Consider the following 23,716-nt stretch of genomic DNA (forward strand, 5'->3'; position numbering starts at 1 on the left):
TGAAGAGTGGATATTGAGTTTGAACTATATAACGATAGGTTTATAGTTATGATAATTTGCTATGTATTATTGACAATACAGCTTTTAACTTACAAACTACAAGATGATAACATCATGAATAATCGGTATGAATCTTATGATATCCTCGTGTGATTCTGTCTTTGGTTGATATCTATATCTTCTCCTGTATATTGCTTGAGACTAAGCAGAGAGAACTGTAACTAGGAGCTCGGCTCATGTACACAATCTAAACTCTATATAGAAAATGGTTACCAACTATTGCTCATTGTGCCAATAATTTGAGTATGAAGTCATGCATAACGCAGATACGAAGATCGAGGCTATTTAGTGGAACTGACGAAATCAACAGACAAATATACTAAAAGCTGACCAAAGTTATGTAAAGCAAAATAATATAGGCACAACTATTTTTGCATGACAAAGTTTCCAAAATCTAATACAAGTTACCACAGTCATGAGTATGTAAGAAATCTCCTTAAATGAAATAAAGCGCCACATTTACAAAGACTGCTATAGATGCCACGAAGGTCACAATGAACCGTTACACCCTACTTCCCAACTAATACTCCCACGACATCATTTCAAATTGTATCAAACCGTGATCTGGATCTTTGAAGGATATGCGCTAATTATTGCCAACCTTGTATCAAAGCTAGCCGCTTCTCCAGTGTGCGGCGATTAAAAATATTGGCCTTGTCCAAGAGAAGTTGAAAGTTGCCCATGAGATAAGATGTCTGTCTTTCTCTCAGGCGTGACAACTCTATCTCTTCAATATCAATATCACTGTCCTCGGAGAAAGTAGACTTTCGTCTTTGTGACGAAACAATAGGGGCTGCAATGACATGTAAAATCAATGCACTGTACATGCACTCTCAGGAGGTTTCCACACTGTACAGGAAGAAAAAGACATCAACAAGGACGACGATATGTGTGTTTTATCTGGTCATTCTTTAATGTGTGCCTCTGTATATGTTTGTGTGTGTGTATGTGTGCGTGTGTGGATGGATAAACTGATTATGATTCAGAACACAGATGTGCCCTAATGCTGTACAAAGTTAGGGAAGAGTCTGTCGTACACTATGTTTGCGTGCCGTCGCTAGTTCGAACGGCCGTGGTCGTGTGGATTGTGAACACGATGAGTGAAAGTTGGGGGGGGGGGGGGGATGGGGGACGGAGATGGTAAAGAGAGCGGTAGATTGAGGGGAGAGAGAGACTGGGCTATCCTGGACCAGCGGTGAGAGTGCGCAGAGTTATGCGATGTGTCAGGCCTAATGCACAACCCCTTCATTGACCATATTTGGAGTGCCCCGCTCCGCCAGTCGCTTACGCGCGGGGACGACGTCGCTCTCGGAGACCGCAGACGCAGCCAATGCCTAAAAACAAAATGGCCGTAGAATGATTAAAACCCTTTTTGCTTTCTCAATGTAACGAGGTTTGTAACAGAGGGAGTCTAGTAGGCATCCTCAAATCTGATTCTTTCCTCTTCATTCTCTCAACCTCTACCACGGTGCGACTGTGTACCCTGTGACTGCGCCCCCGAAGCAATTCCCTCAGACTTAAGTTCGAGTCTCCTCCAATCTTAGGCTGACTATCCACACCTCCCTTTCCACCAATCGTGTGCTCTGTTACAGATTCCTGCTCTGTAACGCAGCATCTGATTTGTCGTCGGGACACGAGGGTCAATTAGAAATCTCAACGGGGAAGCCTGCATAATCTTTTCGTGTCGCTAAACTTGGCGAACAAATTCCTAGGACGCCTCTCAGGACCCCCAGCGAAGCTCTCCGTTCCCCAGGCCGTGTGCTGTGGAAAACGCCACCCTAGGCTCCCTTGCCTCCGCGTCTCCATGCTCTCGGTAGTATTCTACGATCAACACTCGTAGGATACAACTTGATTTGCCTGCCTTTTTACACTGTAGGGGTGTATATCATCTCTCTCCCGTGTGTGTCGTGTGTCTTGGATCCAGACGTCTCCCAACCACATATTGGCCAGTTTTGGGATATAATTCGACAGCTTCTGTCCCAGAAATATCTCCATCTGTGGCACTTTTACTCCTCCGCAGCCTTGCCTTGCCTCCAGGGTCATAATATTTTTCTTCTGTAAGTTCACTTCACGTCTTCCGTAGATAACTGTCATCATTATTACTTAGTTACATTCTTCTCTTACGATTCACATTAACCTTTGTGTTTTCAATACATCAGCTTAGAGCTCTGAACTCATAACATTGTTCATTGCAGGTTCATCAAATCAATCCAGTCCTTTGCAATGGATTTATACATCACCCAGACGGACCCATCTCCTGGATAATAATTCTAATATCTTAACGCGAATCAATTCTGTGTTTTCCCGTTGCTCCATGTTTATGTTCGCAGATGCCTCTCGGGCATCAACACACGCATACCTTCTACGATAACGTGGACGTTACATCACGCCCACTGAAATTACATTGTGCCTCGTCTCAGCTAGTCTGCCTCAGCTTTTATTCAACGTTGTTCATATGTATTCTTATTCAAACTTTTTGATATTTTATGTTTGTTTTCTCTTTAGACGGACAGCAGATTATTTTGTATAATTTTGTTTACTTTGTACTTGTTGCATTTTGTACGTGTTGTACAACAATATGACTCATCAAAGAAAGTTATCTATTGAGACATTAAAGAATATCATCACCTGAAAAAGAATTGTGTATCTACTTTCGACGAATGTTTATTGAACTATAAAGGTTACATTCTAATATGGAATTCTCGACATATTAACATTCCTTAGATTTCAAGATGTTTCAAGCATCACTGTGTGACTGTGACACAGACTTCTCATATTGAATACAAGTCGTATTTTGATTGGGAGGGAAATAGATAGATAATAGAAGGTTATTGTTTTCCTTGATATGACATCATTATCCAAATGTATGTGGACCATGGAAATGATCCTACCCCAGAATTTAGTGTTGCACGTTGTCGCTATCCTCCAGACTGACCCTGGAAATATTTGGGAACGATTACAGTATGTCACGTCAGATGAAAACGACGTCACAAGGCATTCGGGGACGAGCAAAATGTCTCAGGGTGCCTAATTGACTAGCGCCCTCTATAATAATGTTCACGCGCAGTGTGCCTGATGCTCTACCCCAACCCCCAACCCCCACGACTGCCCAGAAACTCGGTACATTGACAGCAGTATTTAATTTTCGAGCATCGAAATGCGCGTGTTTCGATTTGCAACACACTCAATAGTTACTAAAATGATTAGAAAAGTAGAAGTATGAATCTGACAAGCCGTTCTGGTTCTACGCACATTGTAACATTACGCGTTATGTGCATATAGTAAGCGCAAGGAAATGGATGAATAATTTCACTGCTAAAAGTGTTCATTTTTGGTACCTCATTTTTCTTTGATCTATCTATCTGGCAGTGTCTGTAAAGTCATGTTTCATACCCCAAGGGATTTGACAAGTTGACTTTGCCGATTACAGTAAGAAATAAACCTTAATCACTGATTCACCGAATTTGTGACATAATCGATTACGTTAACAAGAAAGAAAGAATTACATTACAGGGAATGAAGACTTTCAAAGTGTTTCACAAGGTCAAGCAAAAATCAACATAACAAACAAAATAAAAGACGAATATTATTGTTTTGTCGATACAAATTAAAGTGTACACTTTGATCAAATTACCAAGCGATCCAAGCATATCAATAATATGTCTGTCACTTTGGTAACAGTCTGTTTGACGATTATTATTTGTTATCATTGAATCAGAAACCCGTGGAATTATTGTGGTTATCTTTGCGCCTCACTGTGGGGTTCAGCTCTAGTTACGCGATACAATGATTAGGAGAAATGTAGGCACCCGCGAATGTTCCAAATGCTTATAAATATCACGTACCAGACATCTAATACTTGTATAGTATTACAGCCGAGAGGAATAAGCAATCAGATTAATTTATAGGTCCCTGGAATCTGACCGCGCTCCTATACACCTGTCTGCGCACCTTTCGCATTCCAATCTCGACAATGAGCAGGTCAACGAACTCGCCGCCGAAGCTCGAATTCTCTTCCGCCCCAGAGTTAACCTAGATGCCATTTCACTTCGAGCCAGCATTTTATTATGAAGTGGAATAAATTGACCCGCTTCTCAACACCACAAAGTGCCATGTCCTGGCCGAGACGAAATCAAACGTCTTGAAAAGGAAATTTAAATAATAACGCTTCCTAAAAATAAACTGGATCACACCAAGATTTCTTTCCCACTTCTAATAACACTGCAGAACGCTATTTATCATAATGTACTCGATGAAGCAAATCATGTGTTTGTAACACTCATTACATGATTTTCCTCCTCAAGTTAGAGATGTTATAACAAACTTCACCCCGAGACACGTTCTTACAGGGCCATTAAGTCATACCCTTGCACCTGTACCAGCACCCCATGATGTGTAAAAGTCAAGTTCTCGATATTTGCCTCTTCTTATTGTTGTTGTTGAGTATGTAGAATGTCACGCCCTGTTTACTTACAGCACAGTTCTCCATAATGCATCATATACCCACAAGTTTCCCTTACAATCAACATATAATTTTCACTAAATTTCCCTTTTTACGGCAAAAGCTTTTTACGGCATTTCTCGTTTTGAATGTTAATATTTTGTGCAAAGTTGTGAAATGATGACATCATCGGCTTTGAATTTTTCGTGTTTGGGCGTCTCATCATTATTTGATGAAAGTATCTCAAACTTTAAAATCCTGTAACTTTCTCAGGTTCACTTTTTGTGAAAGTTCCGAGCATTCATTTTCTCTGACTCGACTCTTATCATAATTTTTAGAAGTCACATGAGCATTGTGTGCATTGCACCTGAACAGCATAATTGTTCAAAAATGTGTACAACTTAAAAAATCTGAGCTGCATAATCCTACACATCAGAGCGTATATATGTCTCTTATATGTTAACCAGATGAAATTTTACGATTTAATCTATTTGTTATAATTCCTTCAAAAGATGAAAATATAATGGTGTAAGAATAACATTAACTCGGAAACAGTTTGATAGAATGGTATACTCCAGTAATATCTTGTCAAGCGTGTTGAGTGCGACTCTCTCTCTCGACTGTTTTTCCCTTTGCAACTTTAACAATATATCAGAGAAACAATGTCACTTTTACAGATCATTCTGTGTTTACATGATGATTATTTCCTCGATTTTTTCTCCGACAAAAACATTATTTTATGTATATGCTGTCTTTGTATGATTAAAACGTTGCAGAAACGAATATGACAAAGTATGCACCCACACCTAAAACAAGACAGATGATCAGTGACGATATAGAGCATAAATGAAACTCTACTTTTTCATCATTTCGGTTGTATTGCCCATCCATGACATCTTAATATTCCTGTTGACCACTATCTCTTCTTATGTAATTCTTACAAACAACTCGTTTGATTTAAAGGGGTGGTATATAGTTTTGGCCGAGATGGCCATTCAGGTTTTGAATTTTTGTAAGACTAAAGGCCACTTATATGAAATGTTAGAGAGTATACAATTCTTAAAGGATTTCAAAGTTTATTTGATGAAAATCAGTTTTGGAATGGCTGAGATATAAAAAACCAAAGCAGAACAAAGTGGTCCTAATAAAAGGTTTGGACTCATCATTTATTAAGACGTCTTTATTTTTTGTATATCTCGCCCATTTCAAAACCGATTTTCATTAAACAAACACTAGATTCCTCTTAAAATTGTATGCTCTTTGATAGTTATTGAGAGGTTTCTTATTTTCTCGCAAAAAGTTAAAATCTCAATCCCCATCTCAACCAAAACTAAATACCATTCCTTTAAGGCATCACCACTCACAATCACCCCGCCAGAAGAAAGAAGCAGTAAATAATCATGGATACATACTATATGCATTAGAGTAGAGTTGATTAACTTGCTGTAGAGATCAGAATGAGTTTTGACCCTTATGACAGTTTTAAGGAGCTTGACCTTAAGGCAGCCGTTTAAGTGAATAACATCCATCGTGGATAGTGGTGGTATCCGCGATATAATCGCAGCGGAAGCCAGATCTATCTGTTTGGGTAAAACAGAAGGATTAGATGATGACGTGCGGATGCGTATAGAAATTAAATCAGCAATACATGTTGATGGAAACGATTGCGGAAGTATCACGTGGGGGTCGCAATTCTTCTTTCTGTACGAGGATGTTCAGCGCACCGAATGATTATAGGGTGTATATCCGCCTCATTCGCTCACCGGCCGAACTTTGAAAATCTGATTAGAAATACACTTATATAAGGAAATCTCGCTCTGCGTCTCATCGTGATGAGATGGCGTTGACAAGGAGGTATACCGAAGTGTGACACGATCATGGGTCACCCAATGACTCCATGGGATGAATCAAGTTCACTTTTAATCATATTAACTTAGCGACTGTCACAATAAATACATAGTCCTTGAAGACATGTTAGCGTGATGAAGCAATTTCTACAAGGAATAATTGTTATTAGTTTAAAATCATAAATGTGATGCTCTTGAGTCACTGTGAGCATCTGCATGGATTCCTGTATAGGCCCTATATGCGATTGCATTAAAATGATTGAGGATGATAATCATGATGATAGTACTTGCCTATATTCTATTGTTTCCTCTTCTCGTTTTTCTACTTTTTATTTTATCATTTCATCATTATTGTTATAGATATCATGACTATTCTTCTTCTTCTTCTTCTTCTTCTTAATATTATTATTGTTATTATCATAATTATTATCACCACTGCTACTACTACTACTTCTACTACTACTACTACTACTACTACTACTACTACTACTACTACTACTACTACTACTACTACTACTACTACTACTACTACTACTGCTACTACTACTGTATACTACTACTACCGCTATCACTACTGCTACTTCTACTATCATTACCATTATCATTATCCACATCATCATCATCATCATCATCATCATCATCATCATCATCATCTTCCGTGTTTCTTTAATTTTCGCGAATCATCCTTGATAACTTTATGTTATTATTAAACGAAACAGGCATTTGGTAATTTTTGTGATCACCCGTGAACATTTATATGGGTGATCAGAGAAGCACCCAAAGCCTGTTTTTTTTTTTTCTCGATCCCTTGTTCAGTTCAGTTCAAATTCATTTCATATTTCCACTTTCTCAATGATGAGATTACAGAATGATTGATAGTAAAACAAGAATACAAAATATATACAACCATGTCTTTTGATTGAAGAAGAAGAAGAAAAAAAAAAAACAAACTTAACACAAATGTATATGGTCATATCATCTGAGGATGTCACAAGTAAATATCAGAAATATGATGGGACCTATACATAAAAGCTATAGCGCTTGTAAAACTGTAGGTTCCCGAATTCATAGGCGTGGAATTATATGGAAAACGGATATGTTTATCTTGATCAACTAAAATTATACCAGTACAAAAATCAATATAAAGAATGAACTAATGAACCCCATGAATATCGCTCAAACCAGACTGTACGAATCTCACCGTGTTTGAAAAAGAATGCTATATTATTTGATGTATGTACTGTTCCACTAAAAAACTTAGTGCTGCGGACAAAGACAAGACTGGGAGTATACCAAAAAAAAAAAAAAGTTGCTAAAAGCCTGGTAGAGTGTATCCTCTAAGTAATAGCTGTTTTAATTTGCGTTTGAAGATGAATAGGGATAAGGAAGAAGTAATACCTTGAGGGAGGTCATTCCAGTATCTGGGGTCCATGCAGTAAACATGATTATTTTCTTTGCAAAAATAGTGCGAGTATGGGGAAGGTGATAGGCGTGACCCTGGCGAGTGGGATAACGGTGAATAGAGCGATCTCCTGTGAACATGTGGATAAAAACAGATGGTAATCCATTAGTTGTTTGTTTATACATGAAAATTCCGAGATTATAATAAGATAGGTCTGGAATTTTCAGAATTCTGTTTTTGATGAAAAAAGCAGTTGGTATGAGCAAAATATCCGGCGTGGTTTATGATTCTTATTGCACGCTTTTGAATATGAAGAAGGGAATCTGTCGATATACCATGCTGCGCCATGATATTACTGTCATGTGGCATGTTGCCCAATTGGCGAACCTGTCATGCTCAGCAATGCTCAGTGGGTGCAAACCCCAACACATATTATTTTTTTTTTTTTACATCTTTCATTGTGTGTTTTGATTTTTAATTTTAACTTTATTTCTTTTGTATTTATTTTCATTTTTTCACATTATTTGTTTGCTTGTTTTTTTTCTCTAATAACCTGAGAATATCAAGACAATGTTATTTGTGTTTTAGTATAATTGAGATACAGCTACATTTTTTCCTTATCCTGCTTCTGAATATCGCGTTTATTTACGTCACAAAAGTCAACATCGGAAATACATTTTGCGGACACAAACTATCTCATTTGCCAACAAAACATTAACACAGAACTCGTCCAACCACGTGTTGGCTCCCACGAGGAAACCGGTATCTTTTTGTTTGTATTGATTAGGATGATTGACCACAAGGACAGTCACTTTACATAAACACAAAATGTCGCAAAGGAAGCTACTGCATTATTCATGAAATATGCGATGCTCCGCCCATTTTTGCCTTTAACCTCTCGATTCTGCTTTTTCATAGGCTCTTGGGTACGCGTCACGAGGAGGCATCATGAGTACTAATGAACCAGGTGGCGGTGCCGGCGATGGCAGTGATCAGAGGTACGACTTGGACGAGGAGGAAGAGATGCCTTTAGCAGAGAGAGATTTAGCAGACGACGCTCCCTGGAAGAAAATCCAGGAAAACACCTTCAGAAGATGGTGCAACGAGCATTTGAAGGTGGCTCAGAAGAGCATCTCCAAATTGGAAACAGATCTGAGCGATGGTTTGAGGCTAATCGCCCTGATTGAGGTGCTGTCGCAGAAGAAGATCAGCAAATTCAACAAGCGTCCCACGTTCCGGTCGATGAAATTGGAAAATGTATCTATTGCCATCAAATTCCTGGAAGATCAGAACATCAAGATTGTCAGTATGGGTAAGTTTAACTATTAGAGATTCACATAGACTGCAAAAATTGTCAATCTTATTCGTACTGATGCGATTACAAGGACGTTTTTGTCTGCGTGGTTTTACTGACACCTGTGAGATTCCTCACAACATCCGAGTCACAGTTCACTTACGCGCCCGAGCTTCCCCGTGCGCAGTCCGTCAGGGACTCGGTGGAAGCTTCGATGTGGTGGACCGCGAGGCTAGGCCGCGTAATGTTGTACATGTAATTGCCATTAGCCTTATGAAAACCAGGAAGGATACCATGCCACTACAAGCGCTAAAACCAATGTGTGAAAGCGGAGAGAGGAGGAGGAGGGGGGGGGGGGGGGGGGGAGGGGGATTGGGAGGAACACATCACCTGCAGTTTGGAAACTCGAAAAACATATTATTTAAGTTCTTTTGCTGGAATAATTTGATTGTAATATATGTTTGAATGAACACCGTGCACTTTCATAGTGTATTGTGATGTTTGTATGAGATTTCTAGGTCAGTCATACCCCCAAAATGTCAGGTTTTGTATTTGATTAAATACTCTTGAGATTATTTGAGTCTGACAGTTCTTATACCAGGTACTTACATTCACATAGGAGTGTTTGAATAAAAGAGAAGGGGGTTATTTGTGTCATGGAGTAATTCTTTTTGCTGCTTACAATGTATTCAGAAACCAATACTGGAATGGTGGTTGAGGCCATGTGCTGATTTCTTTGGCTTGAAACCCACATGACCATGGATTTAGAGATATTTGTCCAACAAAGTGACCCGTTTCATTCACAACTTGCATACTGGATACTTTTTGTTACTCCAGTACTCCAATTACTAGTACAACTTTACAAGCTCTACAACCAGTCATGGCATATTTCTTCACACTTAAGTGTATGACTTAATATCGTAGCTTAGTAGAACTTAGGGGTTTGTATTCACTGTTGAATCTCCTGTATCTCCTGTACAGTGTATTGGAGCAAAGATGCACATGTGTATAAATGTTGTAGTGAAACCAAGTAGTACTACAGCACATGCTGGTGTGATGGTAGACTTTGGACTTTCACTCTAGGACAGGAAATTGTTGGAAACTCCTTTCGAATAATGCAGTAAAGGTATAGCCAAAAAGAAAAGAAGTTTTAGTTTGCTAGATATTGTATAACAAGCAAGTAAGTGTGTCATTTTAGAGATGTATGTTTTTTATTTTAATTTTCCATCTGGCAAGATGGCTTTAGGCCTATAGCCTGTATTCAGGTGCACTAGCTGGTCCTCCATGGAGTCCAGTTGGATGTGAGGCAGCACCACTTCAAGGGGTTATGCACCCAGCTCTTTGCAATGAATGAATGAAGCAGGATCTTTTATGTGCTGGAGTCGTGACTCTCTTGCACATGGGATCTCCATTTTTTTGTTCTATCTGAGGGACAGTAGCGTGTTTTGTCTCTACTAGAGGGGATGGTATGATAACACACAACAATGCTTAGCAAGACTTGCTTTAAGATACCAGCAGTCCTTATGACTCAATTGAGAGTAGTAATTAGGAGAACCTAAGCGTTAAACTCATATTTTTGTGATGAAGACTTTCATGTGTAGCATTAAGCACGGTCCGAGAGACACATCAAGGCTTATTCTTGTCATGCAACCATATTCTTGTAATTATTCATCAAATCCCAGCGTTATATGAAACAGATTAAAGACAGTCTATCTTAAAGGGCATTTAGCCCAGTAGTTTATGACTTGAGACATATTTCATAGTACATGATTCTAAAATTGTATTCAATTTCATTTATATCCTCAATCGGAATTAAACTGAGAAGATATATACAAAGCAAAACTGACTAAAAGTCAAAGTAAATAATGACACACATGTACTCAAAGGGAACATCTCACAGAGTGGTGGAATTACGAGACATGCAGGCCTTCAAACAAGAATCAGATACGCCAGATTGCTCTTTACGGTGATACTGAAACCATGGAACACTGTTGTGCTTGGCAAACTCCCAAACCTGTGAATGGAATGTTGTCCTTGTTAGACAATCATATTTGGTGTCTGACCGGAATGATAAAGATACATATGTTTTTGCTGTGCTTTTTTCTTCACTTGCCAGCATTTGTACTCAGATGCGTAGAAAGGCACTGCTGCCGTTTCAGTGGGGAGTTATAGGCATGACAAATACCGCAACACAAAAGCTCACGGCCAAATAGCATTCCTTTTATCTTGCTACTGAGATGGACCTTGTCATTCAGAGAAGGCATTCTGATTAAGTGACAAAACATTTTGTCTGCACAATGGCAGGCTTTATTTGGTCATTTAGTGGCTTCTCAGTAACCCATGAATGATCCTCCATGTCTGAAGATGTCTAAGACAGGGGAATTACATGTAATTCCAACTCATTTACAGTAACTGCCATACTTGCTTGCTGTTTGGCCTTGGGCAAATGAAATTCATATCTAGACAAGCAGTTTTAGACACTTACTAAACCACCAACCAAATCGGCTATTGAGTAGAATTTATGTTACAGTGTATACTGTGAGGGGACAAAAAAGAATGTGACCATACATACATGTAGCACAGGAAACAGCATCATATTTTGATAGTACATGCACAATGTACATGTAAAAGAAGTCATGTGACAGCATGTGCTGCCAATGTTGTTGGTGAACATTGTGTCCTTTGATCGCTCACATTTATAACATTTGCATGACACGATAACATGACCTAATATTATTATCTTTAGGGTGTTTGTCTTCCTTTCAATTCTCACTTCTTCAAGTCCAGCAAACGTTTGGCTTTTGTCACTAGATTGTGCAATTTTTTGAATATTTTTTTTTTTTAAATTTTGAATTCCTTTCACAGTGGTTGTATGACACTTCAACAATGTTTTCATACACTGTATTTTTCACCACATCAATATCAGAGGAAGTCACAAAGATCTTTCTCACAGATATCTCCTAATGATGCAAACAGTCATTGTGAGATTAATATAGCTATACTTTGGACCAGCCAGGCCTGTACAGTGTATGGCTATAAATCTGGTATTTTGGAGCTGACAGCATGTAGTATGAATAAACACATAACAAAGAAAAAAGACAAACATAGATTAACTCCAGTGTTTATATGATCATATGAAGTGAGCTTGTTGTCTGGAAACAAAGTAACTTTTTTTGTGTGGAAGTTGACAGGTGTGCCTGACTGACACTTGGTGGAAATAACATCAATTACTATGGGAAGGACTTCTATTGACACTGATTAGGGCTTAATTTGACCATCCCCTCATCTAGGTGATGTTTTGACAAGAGAGGCATGGGTTGTCAAAAATGACATCTCTCAAAAGATGACACTTGTTCCTTCTTCCGTAGCCCATCCCCATTGGCTTTCTGTGCAACATGGCCATTATGTCATTTATTTCCATATGACCAGTTTGTGCTCATATCTTTATTAAAGTTGTAAAGTGATGTAATTAAGGATTAAATGGCTGCCCACCTACTTTGTACCACTGTTCTGTAATGTAATGAGAGAATAAATGCATGTTCTGCGCTCTAGCTTTAGCCCAGAGGTTTAACCATGGAGTTAGTAACGACTACCATGCACTCTTTGTTGGCCCTCCATAGAAATCCTCACCACTCACGAATCCCAGTGGTGATTACTCAAAGGCAGACGTTCTCTTGGTCTATAAATACTCGTCTGAATATTACTGTGTCACTCCAGAATTTCATCTCAAGGAGTGGGCTGGGGGTAGGGGAAGAAAGTAAAAAACATTCACCCGCAGGACAGGGTCAGGAAATTACCATTTTCCTCTTACTGGCAAGAATCACAATCAGGAGGGGGTAGGGATGGATGATCGCCAGTTGGGATGGGGTAGGGACATGTGCCCAGAATCACATAAAAAAAAAAAGAAAAGAAAAATGATATTGACTGTGCAATCGGAAAAAAACAATCTTATAGCACAACATTGAGTGAGTCTACTTTCAAAGTTGTTTGTCTCTGACATACGTTGTAATTGGCGCAAACATAGCTGTTTTTGGGTATGCGAAACACGTTGTGATGACTCTCTCGTGAGAGTCTAATGAAATTTAAGCAGAGTGATCCTCCTGGCCAGGAGGTGAAGCTATCAGGTAACAGTTTGCAGTTCATAGACAGGTCCCTAGACGGCATGATCTCAAAAACTTCCCAGTGAAATCATTATCAATGAAATTGATGCAGAAAAGTCAAAAGCTCTTGTATTTTATTCCCATACACACACTCTTTATTTGTCAGAATCAAAGCATCAGAATCAATAGCCCGACAATGTGATGTCAAAACGTTGAGGTACAATTGTACATGAATTTTACTCTTCTGTGGCTATACTTGATATGTGGTTGGATCTCCTTACAAATATAAAGAAATGTTCATTGGTGCTAACTGACATACATTCTTCCCAGCAAAACAATGAATATTTGAGGGGTAGGCCTAATTAGTGAATGGAGTTAGTCTATTACAATGCATAATGTATAGGCCCTAATCTGTACATTCAGATTCATGCCATTCAAGCAGACCCTTAACCAGGAGGTGTGTTGCAATTACTACAGTAGTACTTGTAGGAGTATGATACATCTCTCTGTCATTGATCAAGCAAGCAAAGATTATTGATTTTAGTGCCTTTGTGAGTGAACGTCATGTCTGTGAGGCATGAGAGTTCTTTGTTAGGCAGGAATGTTAAAAATGGCTATGTTGACTCAACAGTTTTGTGAGATTGAGCCCCCGCAACAGATCAAATCTGAGCAAAACAGGCGGGAAGATGTTCTAGTTGCTCTAAGAATGAAGTTCATTGTAGGTACCACTCAAAGCAATTCAGTCATAAGCAGAGCTCAGTCTTTTGTAATGTAAGCCTAATGAAGAATTGAATACGTTTGTGAATGACATTATTCTTTGTCATGTCTCTGAATCATGCCATGTTCAATGCTCAGTGTCCTGATGTATGTCATATTCTAAGCAGTTTGAGAATGCAAACAAGAAAAGAATCATAAACCTGTCTTTGTCTGGAAATTGAGTTACCGTTCAAGGATTGACAAATGTTGGAATGGAAGTTGGGAGTTAATTGTAGCGTAGTTACAATGTCACTTTATTGAGGATTTTTTTTTTCTGTCTACAGTGTTGATTAATTGCTGAATTTTCTGTCAAAGTCACACATTTGTATTCAATGATTACCAATAAATGATATTTTATATGTATTGCTTATCAATGTGTGAGTTATTGTGGTAACCAGGCAGAGATTTTCACATTCTGCTCTTCACAGAATGGAGCCATAATTATGGTATATCTACTCCACTCTCTGCAACACTTAAGTGTGCAAGACAAGAAGGCAAAAATGATTTATAGATAATGGTAGATTATGATCGACAATGGCTGTTATTTACAGAATGTACTGTTGAAGCCATGGCAAAGTTTGCATTGATTCAATGAGTCATCAACCTAAAGTGCACACAACTTGTGAAGTTAATGACCAGCAGTTAAAATACTTTATACACAGCATAAAGACTGAAGAAGGCAAACATTTAACAGCTAGACATACTAACAAATACTGCTGTGTGTCAAAGTTGCCTTTGCCATTACTTGTGTCTGATAAACAATCTACACTGTATGTCAGTCATGCTTGGTATGTGCATTTCTGAAGCCATTTTTCATGCTCTTTGACAGGACGTAGCCTTTAAATAATCACTATATTCAGATAAAGCAGGCTGTCATTGCTGGAGCTCTAAAAATCTTTTGATTCAAATAAATTCAGATGTATTTCATTTGTATGTTCCCCAAGTAGACATCAAATCTGTATGTTATCCTTCCACATTCAGATTTCGCAATGTAACTTTAAAAACATTCAAATACAAAAATAAAAAAAATGACAAAAATTCCCTGCACAGTTTACAAAGTTTTGGGTTGCATAAACACATACAGTACATGTATTTGTTGTACTGGCATCCTGTCTTCTTTCTCAGAACTACTAGTTTTTATCATTCTCGTGTATTGTATCGTGTATCATGGATTTTCAATTTATCTTTTTTCCCCTGTTCTGGTTATTCACACTAAGGAAGTAATAACAGGAAGTGTTGATAGAATCATATTCCCAGCAGATATGCCACAAGGGAAAAAAGTATAACTGTGTTTGCTTGTTGTAGGATGTGTAGGGTGAAAATAGTTTTTTTCAAAAAGTTTCACTAACCTGTCAAACTGGATGCTCATTTTTCATAGACAGAACATGTTGCCTGGCTATTCTGTGTCCTCTCAAGTCAGAATTGTTGTGATTTGCTGACCCCTGATTCCCCCCCCCCCCACCCCCAATAAAGGTAAGAAGATAAATGAGTCACTGAAAACAGTGTCACAATGTTCCTATGATCAGTTATCTCTTGAGGATTTTTTTACAGTACATCATATTGACCAACAACAGATGATTAAAGAGTATGCAGAGGATAAATTCTAAACATGGTTTCTATTGTAAAATCTGATTTTTCCTTTAACTCATTATGTGGTACAATGTAGAATGGCAATTCCCCATACTACTGTAAATATGACACATGCGTCATCATGTTCCTATGAGCCATGGGGATGGGTTAAAGGGAAAAAAGCCACTTCTTTGTTTTGTTTCCGACATGTTATCTGAGCATTGATGATGAGAAATGACAATATTGACTACCTTGGCTGACTGAAGTGAGAAAATCGTCTCGGTCAACAGTGACTGTGCACTGATTAAGAAAGTTTGCAAACACCCGTAGACTACTGTGGGTGTACACATCCTTCAGTGTAAAGGCTATGAAAGAAAAGGTACCGGTAGTGGTAGTGGTGGTGGGGATGGGGTGGGGGTGGGGGTGGGGGTAGTAGGCAGTATAGAGGTAAACTGAAAAATGTTTAAAGAGTGACATCACCAGAGCAAGCACATTCTTGACATGAGTCACGCTGAAACGAAAGTAGAAATGGCATTTTTGTGGAAGGTGAGCTACTGTAACTCTAGCTGTACATCTCCCATGGTTCATACCTCAGTTGTAACTTAACCATGCTGTTACCTTTGACCTTTCAGAGTGAGCACTTCACCAGCAAGGAAAACATCAACAGCAAATGTAATTCTTATTTTTTTGAATAGGAAAGTATACTTAAGTTTGCTCCCAAAATATTTTGCTCTGGTTGCACTCTCGATTTATGTGATCACTCTTCTTAAGATGTTCTTTTTTTGTAAGCTAACTTTGAATTGCCAGCAGTAAGAGGTAGTAATAACTTTGCAAAGTGTATTATGCAGCTTTCTCTATCAGTTTCCAAATTAAATTGAGCTGTAATGATAGTTGTGGTATTCCATCCATCATTAATATTTAATACTGAGACAGAGAAGGGATCATCATACTCAAGCATATCATTGAGAAATATCAATGGGTACTAGTCGTACAACTGATTTATGACAAGCATCAGAATAAAAACTCTCTCTAAAAATTTCACAAGGCTTTTAGTAGTAAGCAGTAAAAAAAAAGGAGATATGTAGGCCTACTGAAGGTTCTATATATATATGGAAATCATGAAAGGGATAAAAAGAAATTCATTCACCATTTCAAATTCTCGTTACCACAGCAGGGGAAGTAGGGATTGGTTTAAGAGTATGTAAAACTCCTAATGTTGACAGCAATGTACAGAAACTGATGTAAACTTGCCACATTAAGCAAGGCCCAGGACTTGACTGAAGACTGAGCAGGTGGTGAGTTTGCTCAGTCAGTAGCGTGTCTGCCTCACGATCCTAAGGACACGGGTTCAAACCCGAGTCTGGACTGAGCAATGTTGTGTGCAATCATACCGTCCCCTCTAGCAAGAGGCAAAACACTCTGTCTCTCGGATAGGACATAAAATTGAGGTCCCGTGTATGAGAGAGTCACAACTCATGCATGTAAAAGATCCTGCTTCATTCATTCATTGCAAAGAGCAGGGTGCTTAACCCGGTGAAGTGGTCCCACCTCACATCCAACTGGGCCCCATGGAAGACCAGCTTAGCATAGCTGAATATGGGCTATCCAGCCATATTCTCAGATGGAAATGAACAAACAAACGAGCAAACAAACAAACAAACAAACAAACTGATGAATGGGAAACAAATGTTTTTGCCGAGATAAAAAGGATCATCTCTCTAGGCTGTGTACCTCTGGTTTGAGTCAGTCATTTATTTATTTTATTTTATTTTCCCCCAGGCAAATATGAATGAGGAATTGAGCCACCTTAATGGTGTAGGACAGTCTTATTTTTCATGTGAGTGATACAGAAATGATTAGATGGCTCTCTGAATCATCTGTTTATAGCATCCTATATGGATAGCCCAAAGAAATTCACTCTTGTTGAGACCCTGGTTTCCTTCATATCATTTATTTTTTCCTTCATATCATTTATTATGGGGGGCAAAATTTGATCTGGATACACTGCATGTGGTCAAGACCCATGTTCTTCTGACCAGTGACCCCATGACGGGGGCACGAATTCCACCCCGTTTTGCCCATCGGCCAGCACAGGACTGACCGGAGTAAGGTCCTGGGGAGACACATAGTTTGAGAAATACAAATATTAGGAGTCTCTTCTTCTCCGGAATCACATTCCAATCCTTGTTAGCAGCAACTGACTGCCAACCAGCCAAATACAAAGTGAGTCAGATAATGAAATCCCACTTTTCTGAAATCATTGTCTGCCAGAGCTCATTACGGAAGTTGCCAATGTGTGGGAAGTATTTGCGTCACAGATGTGGTGGTGAATTCTAAACACTGATTGTTTGCAGCTGTTTTCATTGGCACAGAAATTGGATACCACTCAAATCATTATTTGATCAATAGAGGTAATTTGGGCAGGGTAATAATCAAATGCTTTCATTTTTTAGATCTTGGTTTACAAGTGGTCCGTGCTCCAATCTTAATTAAAGAGGGTAACATGAATGTATTAGTCATATTTCTAGTCGTATTGTACAGATACTTTGTATTATTTTGTATATGATGATGACACTGGATTTATGGCAATAAATAAAGTATTTTATTGGGGGAAACATCTGAATGAGTGTATCACATGAAACATTAATGCTTGCAACTACAATATGCGTGCAAATGTACACAAGGTAGGTAACTCCAACCATGTGGATGATGATAAGAAAATACAAGCATATATCCAACATGATAGAAATCAGAGTGAGTAGAAGAAATCAGCATCATAAGTGATGAGAAAGAGAATGGAGTACACAATTGGACCATGTAATCATCAACAGATTGTTATTTTGTCATAAGCTTTTGTTTTGCATGCAACTGGACATAAAGCAGCTTAAATGAGAAAAGAGAGATTGCGACTTGTATCTGCTGCAATTTGTACTTGTGTAGGCCCTATATTGTTGTGATCCAAAATTTTGTGGCATCTAGCACAAGTTCAGGAACATCCAGTTGGCATATATGACTCCAGAGACCTGAATTCTTGTAAATCTGCTGGAGATAAAAATCTCAGTGGACTAGTTGTAGAAAAGTGTCCTATAGGTGCGAGTGTCCCCTGTGGTAGACTGTCAGCATACCTTGGTGATAAGAACACCAAGCATGCTGGAAGGCCCCCCTACTCAGTGTCACTCAGGAGATTTCCCACAATTGTGATGTCATAGAGTCTGGAATTCCTGAGGTCGCCTGAGGTCACTCAGGTCATGCTGATGGTTGGTGCAGGCAATATAGGTGGGTAGGGATTCCAGGCTAACCTCGGTGGGGATTCTGCACTTGGTAATGTACTGGGTGACAAAAATCAGTGTTTCCCTGAAATTCATCTTAAAATTCTTGCAATTCATTGTCACCTACATGTATTAACCCCTTGAGGATGTCCTCATTTTGCTACAACATGCACTTCCTATAGACACCTGTCCGAGTATATTCGGAATTCGTCTTCAACAGGTTAAAGTAAGAATGACATCAAGTTTCTTTAAAGTACATGTATGCTCATCACATATCAGATTTGTGTAGTTACCTTGTAGGGCCTACTGTAGCTGGGGAAGTATTCCCATGCAAAGTTGTATGTGATAGAGAGCATGAATTATCAATATCATAAAAATGAATGCATATGAAACTTACAGTCATTCATAAGACAAACAACACTAATGTGCTTGTATGTGACTAGGGTAATTATTTTGTACACTGAAAATATCAGATTGGTGATTTACTTATTTATTTATATATATTTTTTTTTTTTTTTGGGGGGGGAATCAAAATTATGGTCTGAGTGACTATCTTTAATACAATGATATGTAAGTTGGATATAATGGATGTACAAATGTCTATCCAACTTTCACATGTGAGATGTTTGAACAAAAACAACAAATTTCATGAACAACAACAACAACGGCAAAACAACTATCATTTCTTTATTACCCCAAATGATTTTTTGTTTTAAACATTGTAGCTGTTTATGTTAAAGATAAAAGGTAGCATACACTTTATATATTCTAGGGTATTCAATCATTAGGGTATTCAATCATTGCTTTCAAATCAGAAATCCTTGTGTGTTCACTCTCTAAAATGCGTGGGCTCAAGCACTCATTATTTTCTGCATGCTCTCCCTCAAATGTCAAGCCAACATACTACCTGGATTCCTGAAAAGGTTGTCTATATTTTGTAGCATGCAGTGACATTTATATCTTACTGAACCCCGCTGTGTCTTCCACTATTTAACCTGACCATAATTCACAGCGGAATACAGCATTGTGTATGTATATGTGAGCAGCAATGAGCAGGTGGCAGTTTCTATAGCTCAAAGACTGGTATATGTGATCTTCACCTCATGTGATTGTAAATACCACTCCTCTCTCGGCTATAAACCAACCTTTGATCGAAGGCTTACCTTCTATTTTTAATTGTGGATTGTCTGACATTCAGTTAGTTTAAGAGTTGAGCCGCGAGAGTGGTGGTGCTTCAAGTGATATTTGAACGTTATTAAATTGGGTTCTATATGTTTGATTAAAAATAGATTGTAAACCATTCAGAGGTCTTGAATGAAGGCCAGGTGACAATGTCGTGGTGTTTGCCTGCTCTGTGGCAGTGAGGTGTGTACAGCCAAGGATTCCCAGTATAATTTGCATAACAAAACCGATGAAACGGCCTCTGCTGGTGTCTCTCTCTCTCTTCCTCTCTCTCATACACAACGTCCATGTGTCTACCTCTGAGATCAGTGCATTATCTACACTGATATTAATTGTGTATCATACATGTAGCCTCGGGCTATCACTGACTTCTTATGTATGGTGGGAAAGACATAGCTGTAGTAAATTGGTAGCTATGGGAGAAATGTTACGTCAAGCCTACGTGGTATACACTTCTATTGCTATTCATTTCTCATCCACATTCTATCATGCAGCTTTCTTAGCTGTTTCAGTGGGTTGGTGAAACTCTGTGCATTTTATTTTAAATGCCTCTGCAGTGACATGGATGAAGATTGATGTTTTTGTGAAGGTTAGCTGCTCTGTTTAGAAAATAACTTAAATTATGAATGGAAAATTACCATTTCATTCCCACACTGTAATAATAGATTGGTGTATATTAAAAAGGTAGCATGGAAGCTACTCATTGTAGGACTGAATGCATCCAGCTGTAAGTGATATGCTACATACTTGCAAATGTAGGTGAGAGTTTGATGATATATGATAGTATAGAACACCTGCACTATCTCTGCGATCTCCCAGCAGTGGTATTGGTTGTGTTCCGCCTTTGGGTTCAAGGTGAAAGATCGGGTGGAAATGCATTCATGAGCAAGGCGAATAAGACGTGCTCAGATATCATTCATGAGCAAGGCGAATAAGACGTGCTCAGATATCATTCATGAGCAAGGCGAATAAGACGTGCTCAGATATCATTCATGAATAAAACACGCCTTAATGTCACTTTGCCCCGTGGGGTTGACTTAGGGAACTCTGTCATAACAGGAATAATGGGGTAGGCACCCTCCATGTTTCCAGCTGTCTTTTTGTGTGTGTGTGTGATAATGGAATGCTGTCTGATGACATTCATAATCCATACACACCAATTATGCTCACACAGGTTAGAGCGACCCAAAATTGCTGGTATAAGAATATGGACAAGTTTCTGTTCCAGTACCTCTGGGACATAAAGTCAGATTGTAATGAAATTGATGAATATCGTACAGTTTGCTTGATAAGTAATAAAATTGATAAATATCGTACAGTTTGCTTGATAAGTAATAAAATGGACAAATATGGAATTTGAATTGCTAACATATGAGACACCCAAGATGCTGCTCCATGTTATGTAACCTATAGAACAGAGCATTGTGATGGAGTTGACAATTTCCCCCTCAGATTGGTGTATGGATACAATATGTTCCTGGATTAAAGTCTGCATTCATTGAGGGGAAGAAGGCTTGATTGAGATAGACAGTTTGATGACTGGTTTATAAGGGTCAAGGGAACCATGGGTCACCTGATCTCAGGCGTACTTCATCAAGCAGCAGGCACCCAAAAGTTGAACTTGTGCCTCACAGGCATTTTCCAGCCCCCCCCCCCCCACCAGCATTGTTTCTAGTTTGAAGACAAAAAACAAAAAAAAAAACAAATAAATCTGAGCAACATTGTCTCTGATAGTTTGTATTGATGAAACTGAAAAATCATCCAGCAGTGCTTCTAAAAGTAAAAAGCAGCGAGTGAAAAGACTTACCATACTCATTACTCACAGACAATAGTGATAGGAAGCTAGGAGTGTAACAAGGACAGACATAGTCTACATTTTAGTAGTGACAGATGGATAAAATGAAATGATATTGACACACGTTGTAAAGAGTTTCCATATAAGTGTACACTAATTTTGTGTAAATCAAAAATGTTGTGTCAATCATATTTTTCTACTGCTCTCTTTAGGATGATATGGACACCATGCAAAATAAAGAGAAATCTTCGATAAACAACAAGTAGAGTTGAATTACTTCTTCAATTCATTCACTTCAGAATATCCAGTGTTGTGGCATCTTGTGTGTTCAGATGAGTAGGGATATAAGAGAGAAATAGAAAAAAAAAATACAGAGAAAATGAGACAGAGAGAGGGTGTTTGAATTGTGTGTGTCAGGTGATATGGTATATTTAGAGTCAGGGTTCCATCTCTTATAATGTGTAATTGTAGCAAATTTCAATAATTCCAGTATGGGTATAAACCATGACAATAACTGAAGTTCTGTCAGTTGATGGAGTGACTGTTGCTTTGTCCTACTACCATGGATACCACAGTTTCATGTAACTGGACCTGCCTGGTTCTTCCCTCCTACACAGTTCGTGACATAATATTATCTCCATGATCAGACAGTGTAGTGGCTTACTGTACCTCTTCTTGTTTGCACAGGTCAATTCTAAGGTCAAATCAGTATTTGAAAATATGACACTGGCCAGAGATATTTGTGACCCGCTACAACAAAAGGATCCTAAAGTCGCTGACGGGCGAGCCAAGCATGGCCCAGAAAAATGCTATTTTCAGGCCTTTCCTTTGATCATCTAGCTTCGAAATTTCGGCAGATGATAGAAGATACATTAGACTACAAAATTGATTGTTAAAAACAGAAATCCGAACGTTTTGACAGATTTTGGTGATCTGACTTCAAACTTGATTTTCTCGGCTCACCCATCAGCGACTTTAGGATCCTTTTGTTGTAGTGGGTCACATTTGGTTTCTCACTAGTCTCCATTCAAGGAGGCTATTTTGTTTTTGTTTTTGTCTTTAGTCTCATGGAGACATTTGGAAAATTAAATGATATGTCTGTCATTCATTGCCGAAGACTCACAAAAATTTTGTCATTTTCAGCATTGGCTAGTTTTAAAAACAGTATTTCCCAGTTTTTATGCAGAGTATGTAGAACTTCACCATAAAACAAGTTCTGCATGGCTTAGTTGTTGGACCTACATGTATGATGTACAGTGGTCACATGAAGGATATGTTAAGTTTTCAGCTTCATTGAAAATGAGTCCAGTGGAAAGCTTGTGCTTCCAATACAAGCATGTACAGTGTAAGGTAGACCCTTCTATGAAATCCCCTGTCTACTCTGTCCAGGACATTGCTATGTGATTGTGAGACTGAATATTTTGGGGAGAGTCACTTCAATTTAGTCAGTCCCTCAACTGCAATTCAATTCAAGGACCACAGCCATAATGCCGATGCTGGCATCAAAAGGACACTCAGCTTCCAGAGGAAAGGTTCTGTAGCAGTCGGTGCATGAACCATTGTTGTCTGTGTTTACTGACCCATATATGTGCCTTGAATGATTACATCAAAGGGCTGTCTGAACAGCTATGAGTTTGTGACTACTCCACGCCTACATTGCTGTAGGCCCCCACACGTGCAGGGCAGATATATCGTTTGTGAAACTGAAAAGTTTCCCTTGCGTAATGAGATGTTGCATCAGGACTTGTAATGATACATGTATGCTCTCACCTAGGTGTGGAGAATTAATTATTATTTATTGCTCTTCCGGGCGGAGTATCGGTTACGTCAAGGAGTGTATACAGACAGTATTTACAGGTTATCAATGGAAAGCAGACCCAGGGTTATCAGATAGACATCTTTCATGTCAGACTTGGCATCATAAACCTATCCGGGCATATTTCCGCCAATGAAATAATGTGCTGGTCTCCTTGAACATTGGTTCCACCATTCTGACATTGT

General features: G+C 38.7%; 1 protein-coding gene across 4 annotated transcripts in view; it reads left to right on the forward strand.

Moving 5' to 3' along the window:
- LOC140246310 (filamin-A-like) overlaps nucleotides 1-23,716 on the forward strand; it is a 141,928-nt gene that overhangs the window by 24,188 nt on the left and 94,024 nt on the right. For 3 of the 4 annotated variants that reach the window (XM_072325778.1, XM_072325780.1, XM_072325781.1), the window contains exon 2: nucleotides 8,669-9,062. In XM_072325778.1, coding sequence (XP_072181879.1) covers nucleotides 8,669-9,062 — 394 coding nt within the window. Of the gene's footprint in view, nucleotides 1-1,976; nucleotides 2,118-8,668; nucleotides 9,063-23,716 lie in introns of those variants that run through there. The other variant, XM_072325779.1, reaches the window with a different exon arrangement.

This window comes from Diadema setosum, chromosome 2, assembly GCF_964275005.1.
Source record: "Diadema setosum chromosome 2, eeDiaSeto1, whole genome shotgun sequence".
In the NCBI taxonomy this organism is placed as follows: domain Eukaryota; kingdom Metazoa; phylum Echinodermata; class Echinoidea; order Diadematoida; family Diadematidae; genus Diadema; species Diadema setosum.